Below are 17,497 nucleotides of genomic sequence, written 5' to 3'. Positions count from 1 at the left end.
TTCTATAAAGCAAGATGCTAATAAGCAGCAGAAAATACCCATAGTATAAGGTTTTTGCAATTTTTTTTTGAGTTTTGATGCCAATATATAGCCGATTCTATTAAGGAAGATTCCAATAGCTGGTGTACAGTACTGTTTTCCCCTCAGGACTACTGCTTCATTCAGTGCACAAGTTATTTGCTCTGTTGTAGAGGGAGCTGTTGCAGAACTTGGATGTCTTGTGGTGAATGAGGCAGTTGATCTCTAGAAAGGGAGAGAATGGTTCTGTGGTAAAGGCAGGAAGATAATTTTTTAAATATTTGTGAACTATGTGAATACCACCATGAAAGCCCAGTAGGAAGTCCCATGAGGAAATTAATTTTGTATTTAGTATAGGTTTGGATGTATGCAGCAATTTAGGCATGTGCCACATGTTGAATGTGGAGGATAAAAAAGAAGTATTACATTACAACCTTATTCACTAAAAGAGTCAGGGGCCTGTGGGGAGAAATGTCCTAGTGCAGGGGTTGTCAACCGGGGGTACTTGAAATGGCCTAAGAGGGTACGCACGGGTGGGCGGGGATAGAATGCAACCACACATCATCCCGCACGCTCGGCTGGACACAGGGGACAGGGCAAGCTCGCACACGGCAGCTGCTGCCGCTATGCATCTGGCCGCGCGCCAGCCCCCACCCCCTTTGGCGGCCGGAGGTACACTACTCCGTGTCCGGCTGCCTGGGGGTATAATGAGCAAAAAAGGTTGAAAACCCTTGTCCTAGTGTAACTAGACTGCACATGTTTGAAAAGGCCAACTTAAAGCTGCATGCTAAACCATAATGCTAGCGTTTCTTAACTTCTGAGTCCTTGACTTCACAACCTTAATATCGTAAATTTTTATTTTCACATTTTTCCAAGATAATCTTTTGAAAAAATAGTTTAAAAAGAGAGAGAGAAACAGGAAATTTACCAGATCAAACTCTTTCTATTCTGATCTGCACACTCCCCCTCCTCCCATCCCTGCCTTCGCAACTTTAACCTTAATTGCACAGGAGAGATGTTTTTCCTGCCCTTCTTGGACTTGATGCCATGGTGACCAGGAAGGGCACTAGCAGAGAGAGCACAGCTAAGTTCCTTTAGTCCTGGGCTGTTGCATGCCCATTTGCAAGAGGGCTCTTTGGCCAAGCATCGTTGACTGAACATGTGCGAATTGCAGGGTTTCGTTTTTGTTTTTATTCTGTTTTTTGTGTCTTTTAACATAGCAATACTTTGGTGAACTTTCAGAGGCAGCAAAAAGTATGTTCCTGGCAATAGAGCCACCCCTCTGCAAAGTCCTTGCTCTAAAGTGTGGATATTCTACACCATCTCAGTGAAATGGCTACACAAGCTTTTATCGTGAAGAAAGCAGTGCATTTTTTTTCTGTTTTTGCTTAAATGAAAAAGAAATCCACTTGAAGTAGAAATCTGACATGCAAAATTCACTGAATGATTAAAATTTGGCAAGTTATTTTGTAAGGAAGTAAAAGTGTCTTAAAATGGAGAGAATGAGGCAGCCTTAACTACAGGTAGTGCTACCAGCTCCACCTGTATTTTTTTTACTGTGCAAAATATAGTTAATATAAATAACATTTTGTCTTTGTATAAGTGTATAGAGAAAATCAAAATGACAGACGTAGCACTTGTACTGGAAATCATGCTAAAATATGGGGGTATTTGATGGTCAATTGTTGTATGCCATATTACAGCTCAGCTACAGTCCTCCTCCTCCTCACCACCATTCATCAGTAATTACATCTGTAAATATGATTTCCTGCATTTTAGATTTAAATCATTCTACATAATTCTCTTGTGATTCTCCATCCCTGTTAGTTTTTATAGCTCTCCCTTCATCAACAAAACGGACCCAAACTTGGAAAGTCTTTGTTCTATTTGTAATTGTTCAAGTGATGGCAGTTGGTTATAAATATCAACAAAAGCAGAGTGAAACTACTGAAATCAGGTTTCAAAACTTTTAATATTGCTTTTTCTAAGGCTAATGGTTAATAAATTAATATTATAGAACTGAAAAACAAAAATATTTTAATTATTAGAAACAATTCTTGGCCCTTATAAAATCTATGGTAACTCTCCCACTGATTTAATTGTGCCTGGATTTCACTCTGATATTCAAGTAATATCTTGCCAGCCCAGTATTTGTCAGCTGAGTGACACATGGGGTTTTTACAAGTCCTGGCTCACGGGAACTTTTAAAACCCAGCTGAGTGACATGTTGGTTTTTAACTCATCCCTTTGCCTGGGGACCCTGCATTTGGGCTGTGGCAGCCAGATCCTGGAGCCCCACTGGGACATATGAAAATCTCAGCTGGGGTGTTGACTATCAGCTGATTGCCAGCTGGGCCAGAGACCCCACAAACAATCAGCTGATTGCCAGCACCTGAGTTTCAACTTGTTGATTTAGAGGGAGCCAGGGATCATGATCATGGGTCCCCCTAGCACTGGCAGGTAAGGTGCATTAGGGATCTAATATCTGATCCTGTCCATGTGTAGCACGGCAGAAGGTGTAATTGTTGGGGCTGCTGCTTAGATCCCATCGCACCTTAAACTTAATGTCTGCTAGAGGCAGGTATGGAATCCTGGAGTCCTAATATCATTATCTATTCCCCTTTCCTCTACCAAATATTTTGTGTAGCATACTGGATAAATGTATATCCATCATACGCTAGAGCAGGGTTGGCCAATCTGTGTGCCACACATGACATGGGCTGCCTCTTTGTGTGGCATATGACAGATTGGGGTGAGGACAGGCAGCACACTGGCAGATTAAGGCAGAAAGCAGAGCAGCAAATAAGGCAGGGAGCACAGGGTAGGGAGCAGAATGCACAGAAATAGATTGGGCGGGGAAAAGGGATCAGAGTGGCACTTGGGGAGGGTACAGAGCTAATTTGTACATGCCTGCCAAAAAGGTTGAATCACAAAAAATAAACTTCTGTTTTAGCTGAAGTGCCACAGTGCTGAAGTTCTCAAGGTCCCAGAATTTGGACCCTCTTGACAACCTGTGTGTAGAGGCTGAAAAGGAAGAGGGGCTCTTATGGTTGCATATGGTGTTTAGTTCACTAATTTCCTTTTTGGGGCAAAATGGTTTATTTAATTCACAGAGTAGGAAAGCTGCGTCTGTTATAGTGTTGTTCCTGAAAATCTCTATGAATGTCAATTATTTGTGATATATGGCAAACCACAGATGTTCATATTTCAATCGTTGTTCACACTATTTGATCATGTGTCCCAGTCAGAGGCCTAAAGTTTGAAAGAGGTATGGCCTTACATGAGCTCCATCTGAGGTAATGGTGACAAGTTGTACTTTCCCTGCATCAGCAACAGGAACTCTGCCTATTGGTCCATGACTTCAGCCTCTAAACTGAGAGATAATTAATCATTTACAGGGAAGATTTCCCTTTTCAGTTTCCTTGCATGTATGATTTTAAAAAAGAAACATTCTTGCATTCAACAAATGACACGTTCATTTATGAGAGCCAAAGTTGTCCATCAGTTTTCCTAGTTTCTTAACTCAGTTTTTCCTGTGAAGCGTGAAGGACAATTCTCTTCAGATATCCAAGCTAATATAGTTAATTATGCCTACGCTAGTTTTCCTACAGTATTATCACTACTGACTTTTATAAAACTCCATTCCAATGTTAATGATTTTACATGTAAAATTATGAAGTAGTCACATGGGAAGAATTGTTTTTTCTTTTAGCTAATTTCTTTGAAAATTAAAACTACGTGCTCAGCTCCTAGTGGCATGAAGTGTGATCTTTCGCTAGTTTAGTTCCTCTTTAATGGGTCCAGAAGCAATGTGGACACTCCTCTACCTTCTCCTGAGTGGCCATATACCCAAGTCAGATGCAGGTGGGTCAGTGCTAAACACGCTTCCTGTGAGGTCCCCTTCTTGTAGCCTGTGTGGATGGGGAAATGGAGAGGAACGTTTTGGTGGCTGGGTGGTATGGCACCATGAATTGAACATGTAGCATGTTCTCATCCCAGTGCTAACTGGGACAGCCATGGCCCTGATGCCAAAAATTGGCTCCTGGGAGAGGAAGTTGCAAGGTTCCCTGGTGGGGGGTAGGGAGGGAGCTGCAGAGCTCCTCATGCTGGGAATGTAGCATCCCCCACTCCTTGTCTGCCTTTCCTACCTTGCCATGTAGCTCCAAGGCCATGAAAGTACTGGGTCACCTGGAGCCCTCGTGCTCTCTCTGACCCAGCAGAATGATCACCTTGCCAGGCCTCGGCCCCCTCCTCCCCCACGCTCTCCCAAGCTGCGGTTTGGTCCTGGTTGAAGCTCCCATATTGTTAATGGCTTTATAGCTAGTCTTCATTTTGCTGCTTTTGAGTCTGCTTGACAGGTAATCAATCATGTATTTAGATTGCATTGTGCCCTATACTTGCCAGTAAATTCCTGGCAAGTGTCATTGTTAGCAGATGTCAGTATGATCAGTTTGTTTGTTTTTTAGTAAGGCTTCTTGCTATGCCCGTTCACTTTAAATAGTTTATCCATGAATTCAACCAAGTTCTAATATTGTTTTTTCAGAACACACTAGAGCAAGTGCTGTCTTTGAAGTTTATGGGTATGGGCATGGGCCCATGTTGCAAAATAAATATTAAGAAATAATACATAAAGATTACAAAAAGAATAAAAATATTTCTGCAGATCCACAATAAGTTGACACACTAAATGTTTCAATATTTTAATTATTTATTTCACCTGGTTTTTAGAGATGAAGACACTAAACCATGACTAGCAAATCAGAAAACTCCTGGCTCTTTTAAATCTGGTTCTGTTGTCTTTTTAGCAGGGAAGGGATATAGCTTGAAGAGTATCACTCTCTCTATTTATCTCCCCAAGGGCCCCAAAAATGTTACCAACCATAAAGAAAATAGAATTATTTTAGCTAAATAGATCTGACAGGTAAAATGTTCATGGAATGTGCAACATAATCCAAGGGTGGAACATCCAAGAACCTTAACTACTTAATAATGAAATTAATGGCTATTTATGCGAGTTGAAATTTTGCAGTAAAGTCCTCACTCCTTCAAAACTCCTAGTTAGGCTTTTTTTTTTTCCCCCTTGAAACCCAAGATGGTTTTTTTTCATTGTGTTTTAATATACTGAAGTTTCTTCAGATTAGAGGGGTTTTGCACAAATTATGGCACTTAGTGCAAACTGTGCAATAGCTGTAAAGTACCATAAAATTATTCAGCTAGATTTGATCTGTTCATTGCATCATGCCTGTTCTTTTCTAGCAAGAAAAGTTGATTTGTCAAATTCCAAGTCTAGTGAGAGATATGAGGCCTTTCCCCTCATGAGAGGCAATAATTCTATTACTGTAAAGGGGCAGGGCAATTTTTTTCAAGTTTTAATGTGCATTTAATTCATACCATGTCTATTGTTTTAAGTGTGATCGGATCACAATAGAGTATTGTTCTTATAAGATTTCTCTTTCTGTGTTGGCACTGCAGTTTCAGGAGCAGTTAAATAGCATGAGAGAGTATATGTATTAAGTTTTTCATGAACAGTGTGCTAGAGATCATTTACAGTATTGTTTCACTTAACATTTAAAGTGCCCCAACCAGCCAGCACAAAACAAAGTGTAATGATTGAATGAGGAGGAATCGGTGAGATAAAAATAGCCGTGTTTAGCTGGAGTCTCTCTGCCTGGATCTCTTCTTTCAGGAACATGCAAGTTCTCATTTATAACAATGTCCTTTCTGCATTTTAGTTTTTTGTGAGAGACAACTTGTTTAGTGAAAAGTATGTGTGTATGTGTAATATATGACTAACTTGAAGCACTTCAGTTATCTAGTTAGCTGTTTAAAAAGAAATATTTCCTGGAAATAACCCCCTTTTAATTTCTCTTAATTCAGAGATCTACTGACTTCAATTTTTAAAGTTTTATACTGTTTTATTTTAAAGGCCTGTACAAATGCTAAAGAACCTCTTATTAGATCTTATGGTTAGAAAATTACTTTTAGCATAGAGTTAAAAATGAGTCTCTTTTATATTAGACTATTGGCTAAAATATGACACAGTTGAAGAATGTAAATGCATGCAAGTGATTGAGAAAAATTAAATTACTCTCTAGAGCAATTACTAAAGGAGAAGGAAATGTTAAGATATGTATGAATCTCAGCCTAATTTAAAACCTAATCAAAATCCTTCAAAGAAATTTAGCCAGGTTGTCTTCAGTAATTTAAAATCAGTGCACGCACTCTGCAGCAGTGTTGTTGCTAAGAAACAGTAATGTTTCCATTTGGAAAAACCATGTTAAAGCTTTCTTAACTAATCTCGGGACAAGATCCACCCCAGTGCTTTCTAGAAATGACTGTTTTATATCAGGATGCAGCCAGGCTCTAGCAACTGAATCCATGACCTATTGCAAATTAGCATGTGGAGCTTCATGGAGCCATATAATTAATGACTGAGATCTTATCTGTCTGCTGTCATGGGGCTACAACATTGGAGGGCATCATAATGGGAACACACATCTGCATTACACCACACCCACCAAGTAATTCATTACTGCAAGGGATAAGTGGTGACATCCATGATGGGGATTTCACCAGGGAGCTCTTGCACAGCCTGCTTCTATTGGAGCTTCTCCCACAGTCTAGCCTTTATGCCTCATCAACACCTAGCACCAGTACTAGGGTTACCATATTTCCAGTTTCAAAAAAGAGGACACCTGTCAGAGAGGGGTGGGGTAATATGATTGTCGGGTAGGGGCGGATATGTTTGTGCTCTGCCCCTCACTCCTAAGCCATGTCCCACCCGCAGCCCTGCTGTCGCCCCTCACTCCTGACCCACAGTACCCCACTGCCCAGACCATGCTGCTGCCCCTCACTCCTAACCTGCAGCTCACCCCCCATACCTATTGATACCTCTCACTCCAGACTCACAGCCACCTGGCACTGCCTGTGCTGTTTGCTCCCAACCCACAGTCCCCTGGCTGCCCTGGTGCCCCTCACTCCCAAGCCATAGCCACCCCTCCAGCCCTGCCAGTGCCCCTCACTCCTGATTCATAGGTACCTGCCCCTCCCCCCGATTGCCAATGCCTCTCACTCCCAACCCATAGCCCCCTGAGCATTGCCAGTGCCCCTCACTCCCGACCTACAGTCCCCTGTTTCCTCCCAGCCCTGAAGCATCTCCAGGCTGTCCTCACCCCTGCGAGCAAAGACACCAGCCGTACTGCCACCACCCGGCAACGCAACTACCTGCTTCCCCTGAAGGGGTCCCTGCCCCCTTCCCCTGTTGGAGGGGCAGGCATCTCCCCTGCTGTGCTGCAGCCCCAGAACCATATACACTCTGCCTCCAATCACTGCTCCCCCCAGCCCTAAGCAGCTCCTTGCAAGAGCAAGCTGGGAAGTACCAGAAAAACTTGGATGCTGACCAGAGCAGAGTCCCAGACATTTGTTGATATTTAAAAAAAACACCTGGACAGAGATGGGAGGAGCCAAAAAGAGGACATGTCTGGGAAAATCCAGATGTATGGTAACCCTAACCAGTACCAGAATCTGTGCAAATGGGCATGTAAGAGTTTGCAGTGATGACTTGTAGGTCACATCTTTGCTGTTATAAAGGATGCATTTTTAAGCAAGATAATTACAGTACCTTAGCTATACCACTGTTAAATCCTAGGAGAGAAACAAACATGGGTAATGTTTACCATGATGTACCACAGTAATAGTGTTGATCTTGCCTGGCTATATCACACTACTTTGTTTTCTGTAGGAATTTGCAGTGAAATAAACAATACTCATTTTCTTGCTATAAAAACACATCTTTTTGGAAGTGAAAACTTCATAGAACTGTAGAAATTAAGGGCTGGAGGGGACTTCAAGTCCAACCCCCTGCTCTGGGAAGGAATACTGTCCAGTTTCCTCTTATAAACTTCCAAGGTTGGGGACTGCACACCCTCCTTGGGTCTATTCCAGATTCTGATCACACTTACCATAAATAAGTTCTTCCTTGCATCCAACCTGAAGCCATCTTCTAACCCATGGGTGGGCAAAATATGGCCCACAGGCTGGATCTGGCCCACAAGGACCGGCCTGCTGGGCCCCTAAAAAATTTAGAAAATTAATACTTCCCTGCCCTTGGTTCCTGTAAAAAAAGACCGGAACCAAGGACAGTAGGACCCAGGGGAAGTCCTGGTGGGCTTCTGGCAGTGGGCCCAGGGGAAGCTCCAGCAGGGGCTTCTGGCCTGGGACCATGCGGCTGCCCTGCACCAGAACTGCAGGTAAGGTGGAAGGGGTCAGGGAGAAGGGCAGGGAAGGAGGCCGGGAAAAAGCTGGGGGGGGGGAAGCGGCCCTGCTCGGTGCCCCGCACTGCAGCCGCTCCCAGCCCACGCGGGGCTGTCCGGAGCAGGCACAGGCAACCCCAGGTGGGCTGTGAGTGGCTGCAGTGCAGGATGCTAGCCACAGGGTGGGCGAGGGGCCACTTCCCCCCCCCCCACACACACTCAGGGCCACCTTGTAACCCAGCCCCACTACCAGCCTGGGCCCTACACGGCTCTGAGCTCACCCATCAGAGCTGCATGTGGCAACAGCAGCTGAGGCCCCCCCACATGCTGCACCAGGCAGTGTTTGCCACTGCCGCCTCTGGGCTGCCCAGCGCATGCTCTGGGTGGGCAGCAGCAGCCAACACTGCCCGGTGCGGCACGCGGGGTGGGGCCAAAGCTGCTACCGCTGCAAGCCCTGAGCCGGCGCGGAGCCCAGGCTGGCAGCAGGGGCAGGTTACAAGCTGGTTCTGAGAGTGGGCAAAAGCAGCCCCTCACTCGCCCCGTGGCTGGTGCCCCTTGCTGTAGCCACTTGTAGCCCATGTGGGGCTGCCTGTGCCTGCTCCAGACAGCTCTGTGTGGGTTGCGAGCGACTGCAGCAGGGAGCGCCGGCCATGGGGTGGGTAAGGGGCCGCTTTTCCCTACACTTAGCACCAGCTTCTTCCCTGCCAGTGAGCAGGGGGTTGGGGCTGTGTGCGGCCCCCTGCCTGAACTGCAGGGCTGGGGGGCACTGGGAGTGAGTGGGCGGGGAGCCAGTGAGAGCATGTGGCCTGCACCAGTATCCTAGGGCCAGTGTCAGCAGGGCCCAGAGCAGGGTGGCAGGAGCACAGGGTCCCAGCCAGCAGGGGCTCTATGGAGCTGGGCCGGCTTCCCCCTCTCCCTGCTGGTGTAGCCCAGCCTGGCTCCACATACCCCTGCCAGCCTGTGCCCTGCTTTGGGCCCCACCGGTGCTGGCCCTGGGACGTGCGACTAATGTCCCAGTATCTTGGGACTAAAGACATTGGGACATTGGTCCCAAGATGGTGACCAGGGGGCGGGGCACCTGTCAAGGAGCGGGGCTACCCATGCGGCCCTTGACAGCCTGCCAAAACTGGGTAAGCGGCCCCCTGCCCAAAATAATTGCCTGCCCCTGTTCTAACCATTTATGGCCATTTCTCCTTGTCTTCCCCTCAGGTACCCTAGTGAACAGTTTTTTCTATTAGCTCCTGATATTCACCCCTTACATACTTATAGATGACCACCAAGTCCCCCTCAGTCTTCTCTTTCCCCAGGCTGAACAGTCTTTCCTTAGTCTTTCCTCATAAGGTTTGTCCTCTAGGCCCTTAATTATTCTTGTGCCCCTTCTCTGGACCCTTTCAAGATTCTCCATGCCTTTTTTGAAGTGTGGCGCCCAGAACTGGACATGGTACTCCAGCTGGGTAGAGAGGAAGTATCACTTCCTTAGCTCTGCTCGCGATGCATCGGCTAATGCATCCCAGTATGCTATTAGCTCTGTTGACTACAGCGTCACACTGGTGACTCATGTTCATCCTGTGATCAGTCATAACCCCAAGGTCCCTTTCAGCCATTGTGCTGGCCAGGACATCTCTGTCTAACCTGTGTTCATGTTGCTGGTTTCTTCTCCCCAGATGAAGCACTCTGCATTTATCCTTATTAAACTGCATCCAGTTTTGCTGTCTACCTTTCCAGCTTGTCCAGGTCTGCTGGGTTCTGCATTGAATCCCCTAGCATGACCACTTTTGCCCGTAACTTAGTATCATCTGCAGACTTGGCCAGCGTACTTTCCACATCCTCATCTAAATCATTGATAAAGATGTTGAACAGCTCAGGGCCAAGAACCGAACCCTGCGGGACGCTACTGGCCGCTTCCCTCCAAGACGATACAGACCTGTCCATTAACACTCTCTGGGTTCGACCCCTTAGCCAGTGTCCAACCTACCTGACCATGGACACTGCCAGCCCACAATCCCCCACTTTTTTTTATAAGAGCATCATGGGAGACCAGATCTAAGGCCTTTTAAAAATCCAAGTATGTGACATCAACTGCATCTCTCACATCTAAGCGGTTTGTTACGTGATCACAGAAGGAGATGAGGTTGGTCAAACACGACCTGCCTGCAATGAAACCATGTTGGCTGTCTTTCATCATCATGCCTTCTGCCAGTCTCTCACAAATGGACTTCTTGAAAATTTCTTCCAAAATGTTATCTGAAAATAAGGTTAAAGTGACCAGCCTATAGTTTACTGGGTCCTCCCTCCTCCCCTTCTTAAAAATTGGTACCACATTGACCCCTTTTTAGTCTTCCAGGACCTCTCCCGAGCACCATGAGTGTTCAAATACCTTTGCCAGTGGTCCCACACTGACTCCAGCCCATTCATAGATTGTAAGGCTGGAAAGGACCTTAGAAGATCAACGGGTCCAGCCCCCTGCACCAACCAGGAAAGATAGCTAGGGGTCAGGTGACCCCAGCAAGGTGACTGTCTAGTCTCCTCTTGAAGATTTCCAGGGTAGGCAATTGCAGCACCTCTGGAGGGAGCTTATTACAGAAGTCTGGACCCCCTGACTGTGAAAACACTTTTCTTAATGTTGATCCTGAATCAGTCTTCCAGGAGTTTGTGGCCATTACTCCTGGTTTTCCCCTCAGGTGCCCTGGTGGACAGTTGCTTACCGAGCCCTTGATGTACTCCCTTAGTGTAGTGGTAAGCTGCTACCAGGTCCCCTATCAGCCTTCTTTTCCTCAGGCTGAAGAGTCCCAGATCCCTCAACCTTTCCTTCTATGGCTTCCCTTTTAAGACTCTGATATCTTCTTTGGACTCTCTCAAGCTTGTCCATGTCCTTGTTAAAGTGTGGTGCCCAGAACTGGATGCCGTATTCTAGCTGCAGTTTCACCAGTGCTGAGTATAGCGGAATTGCTGGAGTTGCATCAATTGATGCGTGCCAGAGTATTATTTGCCCTACTGGCTACGGCATCACACTGCTGGCTCATATCCGTACTGTGGTGTATTATTACCCCCAGGTCCGTTTCCTTCTTGGTGCTAGTCAGTTTGGTGCTGCCAAGAACGTAAGTGTTAGGGGTTGCTCGTCCTGAAGTGGAGCACTTTACATTTCTCAGCATTGAACGTCATCAGGTTCCGATCTGCACCAACTTGGTAGCCTGTCTAGGTCTACCTGTAACTAGCTTATCTTCAAGCATGATCACACTTCCCCGTAACCTGGCGTCTTCCATGAACTTGGCCAGTGAGCTCTTCACCCCCACATCCAAATCATTAATAAAGATGTTGAAAAGTACTGGACTGAGCACTGACCCCTGTGGGACACCACTGCCCACTTCTTGCCAGGATGATACAGATCCATTCACTACTTCCCTCTGCACTTTCTGCATTCCCTCAGCAATCTCAGGTGTAGTCTATCCAGTCCTGCTGACTTGGAGACATTCAGCTGCCCCAATGTTCCCTCACCAGTTCAGTACTGACCACTGATTGGCAGTTGCTTCCCCCTGCATCCATCCAGTATCTGACCAGTCGGGCGACCACCTGGATGTGCAGGAACAGCAACGCAAAGTATTCATTAGAGTTCAGCTTTCTACTGACTTTTGGTATCAACTTTCCTGTCCCATTCTGCGAGGGCCCAACATTTCCCTTGGTGTTCCTCCTGTTCCCTGTATACCTAAAGAAGGACTTATTGTCCTTGATTTCAGTCGCCAACCTGATTTCAGTTGCTGGCCTTGCCTTTCTTATCCTCTCCCTACAAATACAAGCTTTACTCCTTGTGACTACCCCTTGTTTCCACTGTCTGTAAGCTTCCTTTTTCTTTCTTAAGCATTCCTTAACTCCTCTGTTAAGCCGAGAGAGCTTCCCAGCCCCTTTACCACATTTCTTGCATACAGGAATGTACCTTTTCTGCACTCTGAGGAACGATCACCTTTCCTGAACTCTCTTCCTCTCCACTCCCTCTTCCCATAGAGTCTCTCGCACTATTTTCCTAAGCATAATGAAGTCCGCCTTCCTGAAGTCAAGCACCTCTACCCTATTGGCTGACTTCCCTGCCCTATGACAGTAGGTAGTGAATTCTATCATTTTGTGATCACTATCTCCCAGATTACCCTCAATCCTCAGATCTTTTGCTAGGTTATTCCATTTGGCTAGAACCAAAATCAACAAAGTTTTCCCTATAGTCAGCCCGTTCACCTCCTGTACTCAATAAAGTTCTTCCACGCAGGTCAAAAACCTACATGAGTGGTCAGATCTGGCTGAGTTCTCCTCCCAGCAGATGTCAGGGTAATTGAGGTCACCCATGACAGCCATGTCCCTTGAACATGCAGCCTCCATCAGTTTTTTGAATGTATAAGTTTCCATAGATGGTAGGGTCAGGAGGGACCTCAACAAATCATCGAGTCTGACCCCCTGCCTAGGCAGGAAAGAGTGCTGGGGTCAGATAACCCCAGCCAGATGTCTATCCAGCCTTCTCTTAAAGACCCCCAGTGTAGTGAAAACTTCTGGGTGTTGACAGTTCTGCTTGGAGGCAATTAAGAGGTGCTTTTTACCCCATTTGACCTTCCTAAATGATGCACAAAAAGCAGAATCTGTCCCCTGAATTTGATCCTTTGATCTTTCTCAAATGTGTGTGGCCGTTAAGCTAATAAGTTTTGATATTGTTTTAGATACTGTCCTTGCCTTTGGTACTGCCTAGGAAAACAAATCCTTAGTACCTGAGGAACTCTTTCTGGTATTCCTAAATGTTCTAATTTGTTTACAGTTAATCTCATGATAGACCAACAGAATATTCACCCTGAGCATAATTTACATTTATTGTGATGTAAAAACTTCCTTTACTAGTCCCAGTGTAATTTACATCAGTAAACAAAGCACATGTAAAATTAAACTGAGGGTGTGGACAGACACAATGGTGTGAATATTCTAAATATTGGAAACCCAAAGAGTCTGGGTGTGCATGCCACTTAAGACCATCTTTAATTTCCTAGAATGTTTCAAATGCACGCCAGGAAAATCAAGTACTATTTTGAGCCAGTCGTGTTGTGAACCAGCAAAATGTTACATGGGGGGGACAGAGCATTCCATGTCTTGTATCTGGTCAGTCCTTCAGGCATCCAAAAGTGTACCACTTCTCACTCCCTCCCCCCTTCCCCCAACTTATGCAGGCAAGGGGCTGCTCTGGAATGTAGCCAGGACTCTGGTTCAAACCCCCCACTCCTAGCTTCTCTCCCCCACTGGGGTATGCATACCACAATGTGGGAGCAGAAGCAGGGGCTGATTTTAAGTCCCCACATCAGGAAAGTAACCCATCCTCACCTCCTGGTCCTGCCACCTACTACCTGCTCCCTTCCCCTCCATGCTCAGCAGCACCCTCCTCCATTCCCCAACTCCCCTGCCCACCACTGCCACTGTCCTTGCTGTCCCCCACTGGTCCAGGGGGCCATTGGCTCCAGAGCTGGAACTGCCTTTTTCCAGCTGGGAACAGCAGAGGTAGGGGTGAGTTCCTCCTCTCTGACCAATCCTCTGGGTGTTCTCTGCAAGCATGGGGAGGGGGAACCCACCCACAGCTGCTGTACCTGACTGAAGCAGAGTAGGGGTGGCTCTGGAACCTTACCCCCATCAACTGGAAATAATAGGGATGGGAAGAAGGGGATGTGCTGCCAAGGATGGAAAGGGAAGAGGAGAGAGATTCTTACCCGCTGCCTCCACAGCGTGGTCTGCTGCTCCCACAGCCTGGTCTGAAAGTGTGGTGCATCCATGTCACTGTACCCCTTATGGATCTGTCCTTTCCAAGTGCTAGGAGGCTGTATGGTCTACTGGTTGTGGTTCTGGGAAGGGTGCTACATGCTCCCCAAGATCCCTGTGTGGGTCTCCCCAAGATCTCTGCAGCTCTTCCACACTTGCTTAGACAGCCACAGTATCAATTTCATTTCCTTGCTATGCTAGGGACAGACATGCAAAAAGCCTGAGCCTGAATTGATTCAGTCTTTTCAGGGTAGTCTAACCTGCCTAGATTGAATCAGTTTCTAACTGGACAGACTTTCCCTCTGGACTGAGGAAATGCAGGCACTTGCCTGCTGTGGCTCAGGCTAGAAGCCAGGAGGTGCTAGAGCAGCCCTCACTTCCCTTTCATCCCCCAGTCAGCAGTCTGAGGCAAATGGTGGGTATGCAGTGAATGCATCCGTTGATGATACAACCTCCCTCTCCCTGCTTCTTCATACTGTCTGCAAATCTGACGGGCAAGAGAGCCAGCAGGGGGCTGATGATACAGCAGTTATTAGCCCATCAACAAAACAAAAGCCTCTCTCTCTAGTTCAAGCATTTCTGAAACAGCTTTTTTAGGGAAGGAACAGAAGGACATTACCAGCTGACCTGTTGATTAGCTCCAAAAAGCCCTAAGTGAACACTGTCCTGTCTGCCTTTGTCCTGTCCCAGTGAAATTGGACACACGCACGCACATGCATGTGCACATGCGCACACACACACACACCTCTCAGCATTAGCTAATGTATCTCATGCGTAGGCTCTGTGGGGCCTGGGGTCTGTGTTGTGGGAGATGGGAGCTAAGGAGAGGGGGAATCCCTGCTCAGGCAGCAGGTGGTGAGGGGTGGGGTGGGTCAAGGGGGAGCCAAGCAGGCTTTTCTGTGCCTGCATGGAGCAGAGAGCACAGCCCAGGGCTGCAAAGTATCTGGGATGCTGGGGGACTCTGGTTTAAGTTAAACCAGGAAGGGGTCTGGGACAGACATTGCATAAAATGGTTTGACCCAAATCAGTGAAGTCTGATACTACATTCAAGCAAGTTTATCTTAAACTGGTTTCAGCCTTTTCAAAACTGATTTATGTGCACTGAACTTTTGTTCTTTTAAAGGTTTAAACCAGTTTCTGATAACTTAAACTGTTTATGTGTAATGTCTGTCTCTAGCACTAGAAACCCTGCACTCTGGTGTGCCATGCTTATTTGGGGTAAGGGGGAGAAATGGAGGGGTTGACAGGGGCTGGCTTATAATTGGCAAAAAGATTGATTCCACCTGCAAGGATGGGTATTATCTACCACCTCTTACGTGGTATAGCTGTTTCTTTACACTGCTCTAGGCAGCGTGGGACAACCTTTTTTGTAGGCATGCTACAAATTAAGCCTGCACTCTCCCCAAGTACCACCCTGATCCCTTTTCTCTGTTTTTTGCTCTTCCCCAATCTGCCAAATGCCACACAGGGAGGCTGACTGTCGTTTGTGGCAGACATACTACAGGCTGGCCACCCCTGCTCTAAAGAATGACCAGCTGAGGTTTTTTTTTTTTCTTGTACAGGTTTAAATTACTACACAGAACAAAAATCTGTGGAGAACTGGACCTGATATGTCATGCTGATCTCAGATCCTGATTAAAACCACTTCACTAGCCAAACAGGAATAGCTGTAATACTCTTCTTAACACTGAGTGTTGGCCTGCAATGAAAGAGCCTAGGACATAGCGGTGCCCTTTTAAGTAAAGGTGAAAGTATTAATTTTAAGGTCATGATATGTACTTTACTGCCTTTTTCTTTGCAGACTAAATGTCATCAGTATTGGCCTGATCCACCAGAAATAATGGAGTATGGCAACTTCCGTGTCAAATGCCAGTCTGAGGATTGCACTATTGCCTATGTTTTTAGGGAAATGGTGCTTACAAATATTGAGGTAAGTGCCTGCTGTGACATAGGCTTGAATAATACTTTCACAGTGGTATGAAACACTTCTGAAAGGTAGATTATTGTAGCAATATGAGATGAAAGTACAAGCATGTTTATCTTTTAATGGCTTTAAGAGGGGAGAGGGCGCTCCTGCTTGAAACAGTGCATCAGTAGCTACCATCTAACTGTTATATCTTCACAGAGGCATAACTGGCCAGTATTGTGCTCTAGTTGGTGGTAGCACCTGGTACAGGAGCAGCAGCCAGAGTTTGCTGCTGTGGCAAGGGGGAGATGTTAATTCCTGTTCCTGCCAAAATGTATGTGGCCAATTAAATACCAATATTTGTCAGCAAAAAAGGAAGTGAAATGTCCCCCTGGCAGCAGCGAACCTCCAGCAGCTGTTCCTGTACCATGTGCTGCTGCTTTCTCCACCCTTTTGCCAGAGCTGGAGCCACTGCAGGGAAGGTGCAGTGTATGGGGAAAGGGGTGGGGATAGAGAGGGGGAAAGAGATGAAGCACCCCTCAGCTCCATTCCAGTACCCTCTCTTAGGCAGCACCCAGGGCTCATGTCTCTCACCAACCTATTGTTTTGCTATTGTATCCGTTTGATCTTATAGTGACGCAAGTGAGCTAAATCACTGTAACTTTGACTTTGAATGAAAAAGGGTTAAAGTTGCAGTGTTTTCTGTACTTGTACTGTCATAGGATATTGCAGTCATAACAGTTGCATCCTAAAGTTACGTTTTCACTTAGATCATACTAAATTTGGTATGTGAAAGGGTGGTAAAGTTAGAACGTGCAGTTGCATGTTATGGGTTAATACCTTTTTTTGCCTGCACAGTTCTGACTTGCTAGAAGGCTCTATCCCTGTGGGTGGGGTGCCGGAGTGTGTGCATCCTGGGAAATTGCTAGTTTTCTCTCCCTGGAGCAGACTGAAGTTACCCTAGCACAAATTAGGTAGCATGCATGGCTCAGAGTGAACCCTCTCCTGACAGGGCATAATTTTGAGATGCTCAGAGGGCATTTAGCAAGAGTTAACAAGCTCCAACATGCAGACATTCACATTTTAAGTACCATTAGTATGGTCTAAGTGTAACATATAACTTCAACTTTATATTGTTCCCTTGGATATTGCTACAGTTGTTATGTCTGTCTATATCCTAATATCATATGAATTGGTACATTTTGATTAGGTTTCTTCATGGGCTCCCCAAAGCTAAATGATTCTGCAGAACCTTCTAGTGAGTTGAAGGGTTAAAGGGGTAGTCAAATAACTAATTTAAGCCTCTCTTTTATTATTACTGTTACTATTGAGAAATGTGACAGAAAAGCTGAGTATTTAAGGTGGCTCTCTACAGATCCAGAAGGCATAAATTCAAGCTTCACACTGGACCTCTGCTGAAGGCTGACCTCTCTGTAAATAAGTACTTTTTTATTTAGGCTGGGAAGCCAAAGATGGCCAGAAGCAGTGCCAGCTATGTCCGTACACTGTGTGTAATTGGCTACAGAACCTGGTGTGCCTTAACCAC

The 17,497-nt window shown here is 46.0% G+C and overlaps 1 protein-coding gene across 7 annotated transcripts in view; it reads left to right on the top strand.

The window, feature by feature from the left end:
- Positions 1-17,497, top strand: part of PTPN3 (protein tyrosine phosphatase non-receptor type 3) — a 312,280-nt gene that overhangs the window by 254,679 nt on the left and 40,104 nt on the right. For 6 of the 7 annotated variants that reach the window (XM_059728511.1, XM_059728510.1, XM_019485755.2 and 3 more), the window contains one exon: positions 15,847-15,975. The exons of the other annotated variant lie outside the window; for it this stretch is intronic. In XM_059728511.1, coding sequence (XP_059584494.1) covers positions 15,847-15,975 — 129 coding nt within the window. The remainder of the gene's footprint in view (positions 1-15,846; positions 15,976-17,497) is intronic. 7 annotated transcript variants of the gene reach the window in all.

Source organism: Alligator mississippiensis, chromosome 5 (assembly GCF_030867095.1).
Source record: "Alligator mississippiensis isolate rAllMis1 chromosome 5, rAllMis1, whole genome shotgun sequence".
In the NCBI taxonomy this organism is placed as follows: Eukaryota; Metazoa; Chordata; order Crocodylia; family Alligatoridae; genus Alligator; species Alligator mississippiensis.
Note: the sequence above shows the minus strand (reverse complement) of the source record. Positions and strands in the feature narration are given on the sequence as shown.